At 41.2% G+C, this 16,239-nt stretch overlaps 1 protein-coding gene across 1 annotated transcript in view; it reads left to right on the forward strand.

The window, feature by feature from the left end:
• MYO19 (myosin XIX) overlaps positions 1–16,239 on the forward strand; it is a 1,187,636-nt gene that overhangs the window by 240,289 nt on the left and 931,108 nt on the right. The window contains exon 7 of the mRNA XM_044054569.1: positions 9,016–9,137. Within this exon, the coding sequence (XP_043910504.1) occupies positions 9,016–9,137 (122 nt within the window). The remainder of the gene's footprint in view (positions 1–9,015; positions 9,138–16,239) is intronic.

Raw genomic sequence — 16,239 nt, forward strand, 5'->3', positions numbered from 1 at the left:
AGGGTTCTTCTAAGCCAGTCGCCGGTTCTCAGTGAGGCGCCTTCGCAGCCCCCTGACGACCACTACTTTAGACTCGCAGGCTGCTACTGACACCCACATGGAGTCGACCAGGTCGCTGGAAGCTCAAGGTATTGGACCTTCGGAAACTATTCCCTCAGATGGGTCCGGAGCCACTGAGCAGGTATCGGCTTCTGAGGGTGTTTTCAGACCTACTCAATTATATGTTAAAACAACTTCAGCTTCAAAGGAAAAAAGACTAAAGCACCTTTAAAGACAAACAAGTACAACAGCCTCATGGACAGGCCTCCATGCCTAAAAAGCAGATGGTCAAAATGGCCGAAGACCTAATTACTTTGATCAGGGGTTCCCATCCCCCTCCTGATAAGAGGCCTAGGCAAGAGACAGAATATGACTCTTCAGATCAGGTTTCCATTTCATCTGATTCCTCTTCTGATCAGGAATACTCTATTCCTCCCTATGAGGATTCTGATGCTGAAGAATCTATCCCTTCAGCCTCTCCTCCTGAGGATTATTCTTTTGGGGAAACTTTACATACCATGAGGGAGCATTTCCACTGGGAGAGCCAAGAATATTCAGAATCTAAGAAAAGGCTCAGACTTCCTTTTACTCCCACAACACAGGCCCCTAGCTATTCCACTTGTGTTAGACATTGTAGATGTATTTTCAGAGTCCAGTCTGACCCCTGACTACTTGCCTCCAGCTCCTGTTAAGCCGGACAAGGTACTACAGGGTTCCTGACTTTCATAAATTCCTTTTCAAAAACCTTGCTGCTGACCCAGAAACTATCTCCCAGGGTCCCAAGGGGGTCAAGGCTTCCACTGTAAAAAACCCTACTCCCTCCGATGGGGATTCTAGGGCACTGGACAGATGGGGAAAAAAGATTTACACTTCTGCTACCTTTGCTATAAGGGCTTTAAATTGTCAGTTTCATATACTCAAATATCAGCAATATATTATGTCACTGCTTAAACAGAAAATGTTGATAAATTCTGAATGTGCAGAAAACAAAGAAATGTAGGATTTATTGCATGCAGCTGAACAAGTTGGAAAGCATACTTTGCAATGTGGTTTTGATTCTCTGGAGGCCTCCTGCAGGGCCGCAGTTACGGATTCTGTCATTAGGAGGCATGCTTGGTTAAAGGAACAAAATCTACCTGATCATGTTAAAGCAAAATTATTAGATGCTACATTACAGCATGATGCTTTGTTTGGTGTTGAGGCAGAAGAGGTGTTAAAGAAAATGGAGGACAAAGCTAAATCTATGCAAACAGTCAAGGATTTCTTACAGGTACAGCCACAAAGATTTAGCAGACACTGGCCAACAAAGAATTGGTCCTTTCCAGTGTCAGACAGGCCACAAAGGGGCAGATACAGACACCCTAGAGGCAGATTCCAGCCCCAAGTTTCATACAGGTCTAAACAATGGAGTGCTTCTACCTCCAAAACTGGAGAAGACAAATCACAGCCATACAGGAAACAGTCCCAATGACTTCCCCCTGCCTGCGTCAAGCACTTATCTTCTGGCAGCACCTTTAGGGGGGAAACTAGCACTTTTTTCTCAAAATTGGCACATAACCCAGGACATATGGGTCTTAAACTTAGTGTCACAAGGCTACAAGTTTCACTTCCATACCCTGCCAAGGGAAAACGGTTGGCCAGACCTGCCAAAACATCAGTGGGCAGAGGCACAAAAACAAGTCTCATCCCTCATGGACATGAGGGCCATTCAACAAGTACCAGAGCAAGAGCAGGGACAAGGATTCTATTCAAGACTGTTCTTGGTACCCAGAAAGGACAAAGCCTGGAGACCAATACTGGACCTATCTATTCTAAACACACATCTGGATATTCCAAAATTCAATATGTTGAGACTACAGCAGCTTCTGCCCATGTTGGGCAAGAAGGCTTGGCTTGTTACTTTAGATCTAAGAGGCATACCTGCATGTCCCAATCAGGCAAACATGCCGAAGATACCTCGGATTCAAAGCTGGCTCAATGCACTAACAATTCTCTGCACTACCCTTTGGCTTATCTACTGCGCCCAGGATCTTCACAAAGTGTCTGGCACCAGTAATTGCATACTGCAGACAAAGAGGAATACAAATATATCCTTACTTGGACTGCCTCATTCAAGCAGAGAACAAGGACATTCTACTACAGCATCTGGCGTTTGTAAAGAGATTACTACCATGCCTAGGGTACACAGTCAAAGAACAAAAATCAAAACTAGTACCCTCTCAAGCGATGATATTCCTGGGTGCAAGCTTAAATACAACTGCCCAGATGTCTTCTCACTCAAGACAAACAAAGGCAACTGACTACCTGTTTCAAATAGTTGGCAACAAAGGCCCAGTTATCTGCAAGAAAAATTCTGCAGGCTTTGGGCTTCCTGGCATTTTGCATTCTATTAATTCCATATGCAAGACTGCATATGAGGAAACTTCAATGGTACCTAAAAAGTCTTTGGACTCCAACTCCACATTGCCATAGCCTGGAAACAATAGTTACTCTCATTCCCTGCCTGCAACAGGAGTTTCAATGGTGGGCGAAGGCCTGTCACCAGAACAAGGGACAGCCATTCAGTCTACCCCCAGCCACACAGACATTAACAGTGGATGCATCGGATTATGCCTGGGGAGCCCACAGTGCAGGAAGATGTTTTCAAGGCACATGGTCCGCAAACCAAATGCATCTGCATATCAATCAAAAAGAGATGCTAGCTGTTTAAAATGCCCTGACAGCCTTCAAGGACCTACTTCATCAGGGACAACTACTGATAGACGGACAATACCACGGTCATGTGGTACATAAACAAGCAGGGAGGCACTCATTCTTACCACCCTTTGCAGACTAGCCATGACTTTGTGGGACACAGCATTGACTTACCAAGTTCATCTGCAGGCACAATTCCTGCCAGGAAAGGTCAATACTCTGGCAGACGAACTAAGCAGAAACCTCATGGATCCCCACGAGTGGAAATTGGATCCACAAGTCTTCAGCATGGTAAAAAGGAAATGGGGATGCCCGGACATAGATCTATTTGCCTCCCCTCACAACTGCTAACTAAAGAGATTCTGCACAAGGACTTATCAGAGACAAGCATGGAAAGTGGATGCCCTATCTTTCAGCTGGAAAAACTTAAGTGTCTGCCGTTCCTCCTCTGCCTCTCCTCCCCAATGTACTCTTAAAGGTCAGACAGGAGAAGCCAAAAATGATACTGATTGCCCCAGACTGGCTACATCAGTACTGGTATCCAATCCTAAGGAACTTGCCTCAATAACCAGCCTGGACCTTACCTCAGCTGCCTCATCTACTGTCCCAGCGGAACAATCAGATCCTGCACAGCCAACCCAAGACCTTAAATCTGGCAGCATGGCGGATAATGTAGTCATACAAAACACACCTCTCACTAAAGCGGTGATGGATGTCATTTTGGAGGTCAGGAGGCCTAGTACTAGAAAATCCTGTGCTGAAAAATGGAAGACATTCTGTGCTTGGAACCAGGCACAAGGAATTGACACAGATGTACCAAACATTCCTCAGATTTTGCAATACTTGACTGAGATGCTGGACAAAGGCCTATCCTTTTCATCTATAAAAATTCATGCCTCTGCCATTTCGGCTCATTGCAATACAGTCACCAATCTTTTCTCAGTCTTTATTAAGGCAGTACCTCAGAGGGGCCAAAAATTTAATGCCCCCAAGGAGATCACCAGTACCTGCTTTGGGACCTCAATTATGTCTTGGAAAAACTCACCCTGCCTCCTTTCGAGCCAGCCGCTACAGCTGATGTAAAGTTTTTATCTTGGAAAACAACTCTGCTCCTATCGATAACTTCTGCAAGAAGAGTCTCAGAGCTACAGGTACTCATGGCTGTGGAACCTTTTATCATTTTTTATCCAGACAGGGTTTCTCTGAGGACAAACCCCACATTTATGCCTAATGTAGTGTCCAGTGTGGCCCTTAACCAAACTGTTCATCTGCCTACCTTTTATCCAAACCCACAGAATAAGGGGGAGAGAATTCTGCATTCTTTGGACATACACAGACAGCCATGCTTCTATTTGAACAGAACCAAAGCTTTCAGAAAGACAGAGCAAACTACTAGTGGCATATGCTGCAGGATCACAAGGAAAGGCTATCTCAAAGCAGACTATTTAAAAATGGATAGGCCACTGCATTCATTTTTGCTATTCACAACATGGCAAGCCAGTACCCAAGGGCATTAGGCCACATTCAACCAGAGCAGTAGCCACTTCAGCAGCCTTCCTCAGGGGAGTACCAACCAAAGACATTTTAGAGGCTGCTACTTGGAGTTCAGTGCACACCTTCACAAAGCACTATCCGTTACCACTCTACTCTAAATCCAGGGCAGGCTTTGCCACTTCAGTTCTGCATGGCTTAATAGCCGCTCCTAATGCTATTTAGCTGCCGCCTCCCAACCTTAGCTTTGGGATTCAACCCAATTGTAATGACTGCAACAGTGAAACATGAAGAACATAGTACAGCTGTGTACACTTACCATAAATGTAGATGCTAGAGTGTATTCACTGTTGCAGTCCAGGTTACCCACCCGCCATCCCCCATTTCTTTGCTGGAACTTATCTGTACTTCTCTATTCTATACAACCTATGTGGTGTATTTGCTTGTTGATGAAGGCAAAATATATACTTTGGTGCATGCATGTCTTATTGACATATTTTAGCCTATCCTTTTGGGGGCACCTGACATCTGGGGCAAGAACAACTGAAGAAAATGGCGTCTGCTGCATCTTTTATACCCCTGACACACTTACGTCAGGGAAGAGGCGACAGCAACAGACGCCGGACCTAGACTTTGGAATTCTGGTCGACTGAGGGTAGCCTGCCAGCAGGATAACCCAATTGTAATGACTGCAACAGTGAATACACTTGAACATCTACATTTATGGTAAGTGTACACAACTGTACTTTTTCCATCTTTACTCATTACAGCCGAGTGACTTCTCCAGGCATTTCTGCAGTTACCTCCTACTGCGCCTCTAGGTGTCAAATATTGCCTTATGTTATTTGCATTAATAATTCCAAAACCATGCTACATACACAGTATCAGAATGTTTTATCTTGAAGCATACATGATGGCAAACATAATTGTATTGCTATATGACCTCTGTCAATGACTGTTGTTAGAACTCTAAAGTGATAACTTCATTTTTAAAGGCTGAAGCCATGCCCACTGGGAGTTAAAGGTACACATTCCAAAGAGGTGTACTGAAGGGAATGAGTTAATGACTTGCCTACTATCATACCAAATGGCAGCTGTATCCAATACGCTGATGACTCCATCCTGATCTGCTCAGCTACATCTCCCACAGAATTGAGGGCTGCTACCCAGTTCTTTTTATACCATAGAAAATTGGCTCTCTAAGCGTCGATTGTTACTCAATCCCAAAAAATCTAAAATGCTGTTAATCTCACCAACTCAAAAATATGCTCCTTTCTCCTTCAACATAAATGCAAAAGATGGGACAATTATTTACCCCGACCCCTGTGCAAAACTGCTAGGCATCATTGCCAACCTAAAATTTGACCTACATGTAAATCAAACAGTCAAGAACATCAATAAAAAACTTGGGTCACTCTATAGAATTAAAGCCTTCCTTACCCCTCCAGCTAAGATGGCCATAGCTCGCTCCCACCTGCTTTCAACACTTTTATATGCCCCCCCCTTCTCTCCAATCTAAACAAATCTGCACTCAATATTACAATCACATTGCCAGGTTTGCCACAGGCCTGCCTTTTAGAACCCACCACTGCATCAACCTCAAACAGCTCGGGTGGCTAGAACTTCCCAGTCTTATCCAATATAACCTGCTGATCATGGCTAACAAAATCCTCTATAACCCAGATAATACACCAGCCCTTAGAAATATTATCACCCCCCCATAACAATCCAAGACTGCTCCGATTCTCGAACAAACTACTAATTCAAACAATCAAAACTAACAATGCAGCTGGTGATGCCCTCTTTCAACTCTGCAGGCAGAGCCTGGGACTTACTTCCAGCTGACATTACATTGCTCTCCTCCTTGGGCCAATTTAAAATTAAACTCAATATATGGCATTACACACTGTCTTTGCCACTGCAGCAAGCCTGGCTAAACTCTCAACATGAATGTGAATAATCTTGTTAACAAACTATTGTTAATTCTCTCCTGACTATAAGCAGGGGAATCTTCTAACCTGTGATCATGTCTATTTCATGTTTGCTTTCGTATTTTTTGCAAATTCCATTCATGTAATAATTGTCTTAATAGTTATTTAATGTATTTTTTGGAAATACCATACAGGCAATTATGTCTTAATGTATTTGTATGCTTTGGCGCTTATCTCCCCAGGCCTCCGCTGAAAACGGACATCAATCCAGTCCGGACTATCCCAGTCAACAAATGTAAAATAAAATAAATGAAAGCTTCCACAGGGTTGGTCCCCTTAGAACGGTACCACATGAGGGCTCTGAAGTGAACTGTCGCAAATGCATTGGTCCTGTTTGACTCCTCCCATGGACTGTCCCATAATATGAAAACAGGTTTTCTGCAATCAGATTTAATAGTGGTTAGTCTCTTCTTTAGTGACCAATGGGAGACTGTTTTCCCATCCATTGGCCATGGTCACCATAGATGCCTCCCTTCTCAGGTGGGGAATTTCAAAGGGATAATGGTTCAAGGGACCTGGTCAACAGTGAAGGCTAATGCTCACATCAGTGTTCTGGAAATGAAGGCTGTCCTGCTTAAGTTGCAGGCCTTTCAGGGTGTCCTCTCCAGCAGTGTGGTTTCGATCCAGATTGACAGTATGTCCATCTATTTGCCATCTCACAAACCGGGGTAGAACTTGAACACAGTACATCTGTTGAGAGGCCCTGAGGGTTGGCAGTTGATGTATTAACTGTTTGATTGCAAGTCACATCCCAGAAAGATCCAACATTCCAACACCAAATGCAACAGCTATTATGCCTTAGTTCCTCAGGGGGAGTCGCTAAGAGATGCTGTTCTGAATGCTTGCCCCTGGGTCTCCTATACACACATCCTTCAGTCCCCCTGATAGTTTCTGCAGAAGGCAGCCAGTTGCGTGACTGTGATCCTCATCACTCCCTTTTGGCCCCATCAGGTGTGGTTCTCCTTTGTTTCCTCTTGAGATACCAATCTTGGGTACTTGATCCCACTCCAGATCTCACTTCTCATGCAGTGGGTCTGGATCCACCAAACTTCAGTCCCTCAAATTAACCGCAGTTTATCAAGCTCCCTTGGTAGACAGAAGTCCCAAGTTGTCAGACAGCATTGTGCATATTTTGTCCTCTTCCCAGAAGCTGTCAACCAGGAAAGTGTACGCACACAAATGGAAGTGCTTTGCTGTTTGACTGGATTCACTTGAGGTGGGGGTAGGGGGTTAATCACTTTTCTACTCCCTTAGAAGATGGCCTTAGATTTTCTAGCAGATTTGTTTAAAATAGTCTAATTCTACGATTAAGATGCAATTGGCAGCTGTATCTAATTATGTTGGGGATAATGTCTTGGCTGCACAATGAAAATTCCCAAAGCATTTCTCAAAGATAACCTTTCTTTTGCACCCTCCCATTTAGGACCCTGTCCATCCATGGGATTTACCCTTTGTTTTGCAGGTACTAGAATGCCTTCCTTTTGAGTCTTTTGCCACTTCAGATGTGAAATTTTTATCTTTAAAGACTTTGTTCCTGGTGGCTGTTAATTTGGCCAGGCAAAAGTCCAAGCTATAAACTGGCTATTCCCAAATAAACGGTGTTCCACAAAGACGAGGGCTTTCCTTTGCAGGTGGCCACTGAGTAGAATTTAAATCCATCTATTCACCTGCATGTATTTTTCCACAACTTTTCTGACAAAGGGTGAATACTTGTTGCATTGTTTGGATGTGTATAGACAACTGAAATTTTACTTAGGATAAAATCTTTTAGGAAGTCCAAACAATTTTGTTTCCTTTTCCATATCTAAATTGGATAGATCATTTTCTTAAGCTGCATTATCCAAGTAGCTGTCTCATAATTTCGTGTACCTTGAGAAGCAAGACTTTGCATCACAAACCTAAAGGTTACTCTACCAGAGCTGTGGCCATTTTTATGGCTTTTTTTTCCAGAGCATCCTTAGTTGTCTGCGCAGTAGCAACATGGGTAGGCTGTCACACCTTTGTGTCTCACAGGCTGAACATTTAGTCTAGGTCCAAGGCTTCATTTTGCTCCACCATGTTGTGGAATATCTTTCCTTAGAACCTCCCAGAGGTGTTATGGCTGGGGACTCCGACAGGTTGAAGCCAAGACATCATCGGATACAAAAGTTATATATTTAACATAATGATAGATCCGTGTTTGCCTCAGTCTAGTTCAGCTGTCCTGCTCGACATAAGATGACCAAGTCAGTGTGGTTTATCATTTCTTTCTCTTGGAGTCCTTCATCCTTCTTTGAGGGTACTACACTGGTGTTAGATTGAGGGGCAAACTTGATCTGAGGTATCCTGTAGGGAGTGGGGGATTGTGGGTAGGGGAGGCAGAGCCTGAGAAGCTGATGTGTTGCAGAATTGGCCGGTGTCTGATCAGAGTCCGATCTTATCATAAGCCACAGGTTGAAACAGATAGACAGGCAGCAGGGCTCTGTCATTACAGTAAGTATTTAACTTTTTTGTTTCTGATCTCTAGTGGAAACATGGTATATAGTGTAGTTTGGGGCACAGAATAATTGTACAACAGGGCATCACTTTGGAACACGTGTACAGAAGTATGCTCATTTCCATTGTATCACGAGGATACATAAATTTCACATTTGTAGGTTTCTATTAAAAAGTTTTCTTTTATGTAAGCCTGCAGCACCCCATCGTATCAAGAGCACTTCATGGTTGACTTCAGATTGCATTCTTTCAGTATTTTTGGTGTCTTGAGTATGATTTTATAATTAGATTGTAGCTAATAGATTTTTTTGATATTCTTTGGTAGGCTTATTAGATGTGTATGGCTTTGAATCATTTCCTGTCAATAATCTGGAGCAGCTCTGTATCAACTATGCAAATGAAAAGCTACAGCAGCACTTTGTGGCACATTATCTCAGAGCACAACAGGTATGTACATCAAATATGTAACCTCTATGGCACTGTTTCCAGGATTATTTTATTTATTTTATTTTATTTTTTTTAACAGCCAGCTTTGACTGCCGAAATGGTGAAGTTTTCATGCAGGTATCGCATCTGGTTAGGCCACTATCAGAAAACTCAGTGTATTGTAAAGTGTTTAGTGTGTATTTTTCTCTCTCACTACACTGCTGGGCATCAGTTGACTCAATTGCCTTTCCTCAGTCACCTGGTCTGCCTACTCCTGACTTCCCAGGACTTATTCCACATTAGGGTTGGGGACCAGTGAAGAGGTCACAGCATCCTAGGACAGTGGACTGAGTTTCCTATTTATCTTTTATCCTGCACATGCCCAGTAACACTCTGAGGGTGCGACTTGAAATGGGTATCCATGCTGCCCTGTCCCTGACTGAAGCAAATGGCTAATCTCAGCTGGATGTCCTGCCTACCCCCAGGCAGCACTTCACTGTTGATTCATTTGAACTGCAGCATCTTCCCCAAGATTAACACATCCATCCTTCCCTGCTGGTCCATCAGACACCCGGCTAATTGAATCTGGGTCATCTGAGCTGTAATCGGGGCTCCTCTCACTATGTAATGCATGCTGGTTGTGTAGTGTATTTTCTTGAGAGCAGTATTTGTCAGCTTCTTATTTTTGTTGACAAAGTCAGGTTAAACTTTCTTTTTATTTTGTGAGCCCACTTTTAGGCCACCTAGTGAAATATGTATCAAAATGCCCAGTTTTTATTTTTGAGCTGGCCAGCTCTTTAGTATTGTCTAATTTTTTTGATACCTGCCTCAGTTTTCTTTTTTGATGTTTAACAAGTGAGAATCTGACATTAGCCATTCCTATGTTTGGCACCCTTCCGCATGTTTTTTTTTGTCTCAAAGGTTTGAAGTCTTACTACATTTTGCTCCAACTTTTGTTAAACAGCTATGTCTCAAATGTAAATGTACTTGAGTGGATAATTGCACCAAGAAAAATTGTGTTCTGCTAGCATTCTCTGCTGTTGTATGTTAAAAAATGTGACTTTGAAACATCTGCAGGTAACTGCTTATGTCATTGCTAGGCATTTCTGCTCTAGCAGACATGCCAACTTGAGAATGGGTCTGCAAGTTAGTTATTCCACCTTTTTTCTTTGGTAGTAACCATGCCATGGGAGAGCTCTAGTAGCAGACCTGAGCTCTGGAACAATTGCTGGTGTCCCTTCACTTTTCAGTCCTAATCCTAAGCAAACAGCACCAGGGCCAAAGTAATTCTTAAGGTCAGGTGCGTCTACTTCTCTGGTCATCTCCTTTAGTGCTTCCACGTGTAATGAACCTTTGTAAGGTACACACTTATGTGGAATACATTCCTTTTTTTTCTTTTAAATGGCAATTTTTTGTTGTTGCATTTAGAACTAATTCGTTTTCAAAGGCAGCCAAATCAACCTTTAACAGTCATGATATTTTCTCAGTGTATATTGTACTAAGTTCAGTAACACTTATGTCGATACTTGTGTCATTAAGATTAAGTGTGGTATTTCCTCCTAACCTGTGCCTCTTTTATTTTGTAGTTCCCGTTTTATATCTGCTGTTTTACAAGCAGTTATTTCTGTCTTGCCTCCGCATACCTCCCTATGTGAATTAATAACTGTTTAATCTGATGATGGCTAATTTAGTGAAGTGATGGAGGGTGTTAGATTTCACATGTTTCAGAGACTACTCTAATATCAGTAGGTTGCTCCATGGTACCACAACATTTCATGTGGTTTGATATGTAGTAGTGATCTTAGTTTGAGGTTACTGCTTAGTATCTAGAGCAGAACTCCCTTTGCTGAATGATTGAAATTAGTGTCCATGTTGATCAAATTATGATCCATGTTCTGACAGCTATTTAATGTGTTTTATGTGGTTAACATCTCAGATGAACAGTCAGCATTCAGCATCAATTAAATAATGCCATATTTTATTTTCACTGCTCTCAACCTATCAAAATCCACCGTTTCTGGTAACTGTGGTGTCTGTCTGCACTCCTAATTTGGCACAATGAGTTACCATTCAATTGACCTCATGCCACATTGGTAGAGAAGTGCATTTTAAGTATTCAAAAAGTTATTGGAAACATCTTGCATATGAATCATAAAAATGGTGCTGTAGCAAATATTGCAAACAGAATTTGTAAAAATTGAGAACATGTGCATTAACAAGGATCACTGTTAACGTTTACTTTGATACATCTCCTGTTTACTTGTTCAGTCGTTTTAAGAAAAAGTATGTAAAACCCAGAGCAGAGATTAAAAGTATAAAATGCACAACAATTAGATTCCCACAGAATGAAAAATGCTATCTATAAGGATTGTAATAGAGCCCCAACAGAGTATTATGGAAATTTTAAAAAAGCAAATACAAGTTCATTTTAGATAAAATATTACATTTTATGTACTGCGGTGGTGGTGCTGCGGTAGCGTTGTCACCTCACAATATGACATTCTGTTCGATTCTCAGCTAGAGCGACTTCTGTGTGGAGACGTGCATGAATGGGCGTAACTTCGTTGAAGGTTGTGCGTCAGAGCTGGCAACTCTGCACGTAAAAATCTACTGCCAATCATTAGCGGACCGGAGTTCCACTGTGGCGACCCCTAACCGGAAAAAGCTCCCAAGAATGTTTTATATACCCGTGCAGTCTTTACAAGGGAAAGAGCTTGTGTTTTTTTTTTTTGAGAACCTCTCTGCCAATAGCTTCTCGTTGTAATGTTGAGACCCATAACTGCTAGTCCCACAAATATGGAGAAAGAAAATGAAAATAAAGGAGAAAGGTGAAAGTTTGCAATCATGGTTCTATTTTTTTTTTTTTTTTTTTTTTTTTGAAGTGGGACAAGTCTCTTTGTTCCAGAGGTCTGAAGTTTTAATACATTTTTCACCCACTTTTGTTAAACAGCTATGCCTCCAAATGTAAATGTACTTGCGTGGATAACTGCATCAAGAAAAATTGTGCTAGCATTCTCTGGACTCCCCAGTGGGAGGAGATGCACCTTCCATATCCTTGCTACTTGGCATGTATGAACTCCAAGATTGCAATACCTGTGAAAAGGGAATACTTCAAGGTGCCGCGGTTTCAGACTTAGTATGCAGACGTCCCCATTTCTACACATTCATTTTCACTATTTTAGGACTTGCAGTCTTGGAATTTAAAACTTGGCATTTACCAGCAGGTAATTTCATTGCATTAAATTTGTAATAATGTACACTGTTCCTGCAATATAAAAATTCAGAAAAGCATCATTAAAGTGGATCAGTTCCTTCTAACACCTTTTAAATTTGTTAAAATTTCAAAACATAAAATTAGCTGTTGCAGTAAAAAAACAAATGTAAGTTGCTAGAGATGGTACTCAAATGGATTAATGTGTCCCTTCTATAGGAAACAAAAAGCTTGTTAATTCATAAATGCATTTTGTAAAGCAGTAATTTAAAGTAACTGTTATATTTATTCTGTGATATTTATTCTAAATAAAGAACACTGGAATTCATAGCATTAATCTTTAATGCTTATCCAGGCAGCCTTTGTGTGTGCTGTCTTGCAAGTCAAAGGACACACACACAATGATCTTTACATCTTCACAGGTACATAAACACACTAGAATTCTCACTTGCTAGTACTCCCAAAGATTTGAACTTAAATTGTACCAAGTCCACCACTAACCACCAATGAAAACAAAATCAGATTTTAATAGCACAAAGCTCTTGAGCAGTACACAGCCTTCTAATCCTGTACATCGTAACACTGCTTAGTTTTAGGAGTATCAGTCTGATAAAGCAGTATCCGAGGTAAGCAGAAGAAAAAACATAAGCTGAGGCATCTTTTACAGCAGTAGGAAAGATTTGAGAGAATGCGTGACAGCCTTACTAATAATCAGTGGGAAATAGTCAGATCAAATGATTTTAACTCATTACATCAGAGTGATGCCTCCAGGTGCATCTGCAGTTAATTTCTACCGATGCCTCTAGGCTTCAAATGTTGCTTGTTTGTATTTGCATCAGTAATTCCAAAGCCATGTTATGTATGAGGTTTTAAAATATTTCATCTTAAAGCTTACACAAAGGCAAACTCAACTGCATTGATATTTGACCTCTGTCTACTGCAGGTAAAGAGATAGTAACTTGTTTTTATGATGTTAATTTGTATAGATATAATTTTCACATTTTCTAAATATCTCAACAGCCAAGTAACACATACAGATGACCTTAGCCTCATATGAAAGCTCTCAGCTAGATGAATAAAATGCTGCTGACAGTGTGTGTAACTTGAGTGGTTGGTGACATATTGTAAGTTTACAAAATATTACAAAAGTAAGTTACTGTGTTTACTGTGACTTATAAAATTCAGTTTAAGACCTAGAAATTAAAGAATACTACCACTATAAAAATTGTTTGTGCTGAAGGGTTTGGTATTTATACTTTCATAACCTCTATGGTCCCAGACACACGAAAATTTGTTGAAAATGGAAGGACACAATTTCATTCTCCCAAAAGGCTTAGGCCCTGCCCATTGGAAGTTACAGTGCAAACTTCCTGAGCTCCATTGGAGTGAATGAGTTAAAACCTCAAAGTTCCAAGCAGTTCACAGTTTTGTCCTGCACGTCTACTTCCTGGTTTTACCTGACAAGAGGAAGATGCCAGACCATATCAGAGATGAGCTCTTTCAGAAAAGCACAAACCGGCAGCTTTTACAGCAGGTGATATTTTAGCAGTGACAATGCACCAAACATCCAAGATTAAATATTGTTGCAGGTCACACTAAAAAGCAGTGACATTTAAATCATTCTAAAAGCACATGGCCCATAGACAACTTACAGATGTGTATATGAGCATCAAGACACACTGTGTGGTCTTAAGATTTTTGCCCTGACAAGGAAAATGTTAGACATTGTCAGAGGCAGAGGTAAAACATGAATAAAACTTTTACAGCAGAGAATATTTAGAAGTCATTTTTAAAACAATGTTGCTTAAATACTTTTGCAGGTCACAGTAACTACCAATGAAAAACTCTTTTTTTTAATAAACATCTTTATTAAATTATCACTTGACATAGGCAATCTTACATTTATATAAATGAAGCATAAAATGACACCACTTCAGTTGCAAACATTATACATCACAAACACAATTGAACCAACTGTAGTTGCAAACATTATACATCACTTATCTGTCTAGTCATTGCCAGTTGAGCATTATAGGGCTCATTCAAATCCTGCTTAAACCTAGTTCCTTCTCTGCATATATTGTTGCCACAATTCCCTTTTTTTTCTATGTAGTTTGCTCCTTCCCTTTTCTAAAGATCCCAATTCCAGTTGTTTACTTCTAGTAAAGTTGATCTAGACTTTGATTTCCATTTTTTAGTAATTGCTTTTTTGGCAGCCACCATAATTAAACTCAGCAAGGCTTTACTATGTCTAGGCAATCCCAATTCTCTATCATAGCTCAAAAAAATCTTCTCCCCATTCACTGTGCTCACCCAGCATCTCCAATAGAGCAGTTAGCAGGGAGTCTCTGAAGTCTTCCAGCTCATTACACTCCCAAAAAATGTTCCAGCCACCTCTTTCTTGCCAGTCCGTCTCCAACATTTGCTATCCACCTGAGGAAAAATTATTTGGAGTCTACTTGGGATATAAAAACATCTGTGTAAGCACTTCCTGGCAAAGATCCTAAATCTTCTAGACTTTGTTGCATATTTGGGAGATGTGCACACCCCCACAATGAAAGTGTCTTGGAGCCTGTGGTCCAGAGGTGCAAGTTTTGATTGTCTTCTCCTCCATTGCTAAACTGTGTGACTCTTCGCAAGTCACTTTACCAGACACTGCTCTTAGGCCGAGTCTGAAAAAGGTCTATGGAGATTGGTGCTCTACCACGGAAAACAAATACAAATTAAATGTTAGGTCAGTTTAGAGCACTGGATCTTGGAACACTGGGCTTTGATGTGTAAAGAAGCGTATTTGGTCTTTACAGGGATAGCATCTTCTGTGGCTAAACTAGTGCTTCTTAAAAAGTGATTTTAAAGTTTTCCTAAACCAGTCCATTCTTATTTTCTTAGCATCAGCAGATACCAAGGGAGAAAGAGCCCTTCATATGCTGAGATGTGAACTTGCAGCTCAGGTGTTACCCAACAACTGTGTATGAGTTTAGGAAGATGAACCAGGTGTTCATCTCATTTGTTTCATGGAGGGAAAGGCATTCAGTCGCCAAGCAGACAAACTGTCATTAAAAGGTTAGATAACTCCAGTGTTTGTTTTAGGAAAGTATCTTGCATGTAGCCACTTGGTCTAAATTGCCACTTTCACTATGCATAATCATTAACCCTAATTCTGGTAGCTGAACTTCCTTTTCAGTAAGTCTGTCTTCCACTCAGCCATTTGAACTCTGTCCTTGATCAGTCTTTCATCCTGGTGATGCTGCTTGTAGGTTCAGCCCAGCCTAGGACCCATCTAAGATGATCTTCAGCATTACATAAACAGATGCAGCTTTACTGCAATAGTACTATTAGAATTTCCTTTCTGATGGTTTGGGAGTACCCACCTGCCATCCTTACCTTCTGAGAGTGAATGGACATCCTAGCAGCTGCTGTTCAGGTTCTTTGTAATTCGTGCAGGTAGGTATTCTTATGTCACTTGTTTAATAATGACAGTGCTCACTGGTAGGTAGGGTCAAACTGGCAGGCTCTTGGAATTAATGCGTCTATGCTGCTGGCGCATTACCTCATGGTATGTATTAGCAAAAATTCTTCAACAGAGTTTTGTGAAAAAATGCAACTTTCTGATTGAAGTAATTCATAACCTAGGATGTATAAAATAGGCACCTCTACTAGATCACGTGATATGGCAAGAAACATATCCTTAATAGTTTTCAAGCTTGGTGTAACCACCAGCTCCAGCTTAGAGCCTTCCTGTTGCTGTAGACCCTCATATTCAGTTGGATATCCCTGTAGGCACACTAGAAGTAACTGAAGCTAATAGGATGCAGTCACTTCAGTGGTGTAGAGGAATAAATCCATGACTATGACCAGGTTTGATCAGCAGTTTGGTAAGAGTGGCAGGGAAAGGGATAGACGTACCTAACC

This window comes from Protopterus annectens, chromosome 13.part0 (assembly GCF_019279795.1).
Source record: "Protopterus annectens isolate FY-2018-M chromosome 13.part0, PAN1.0, whole genome shotgun sequence".
Lineage (NCBI taxonomy): Eukaryota > Metazoa > Chordata > Ceratodontiformes > Protopteridae > Protopterus > Protopterus annectens.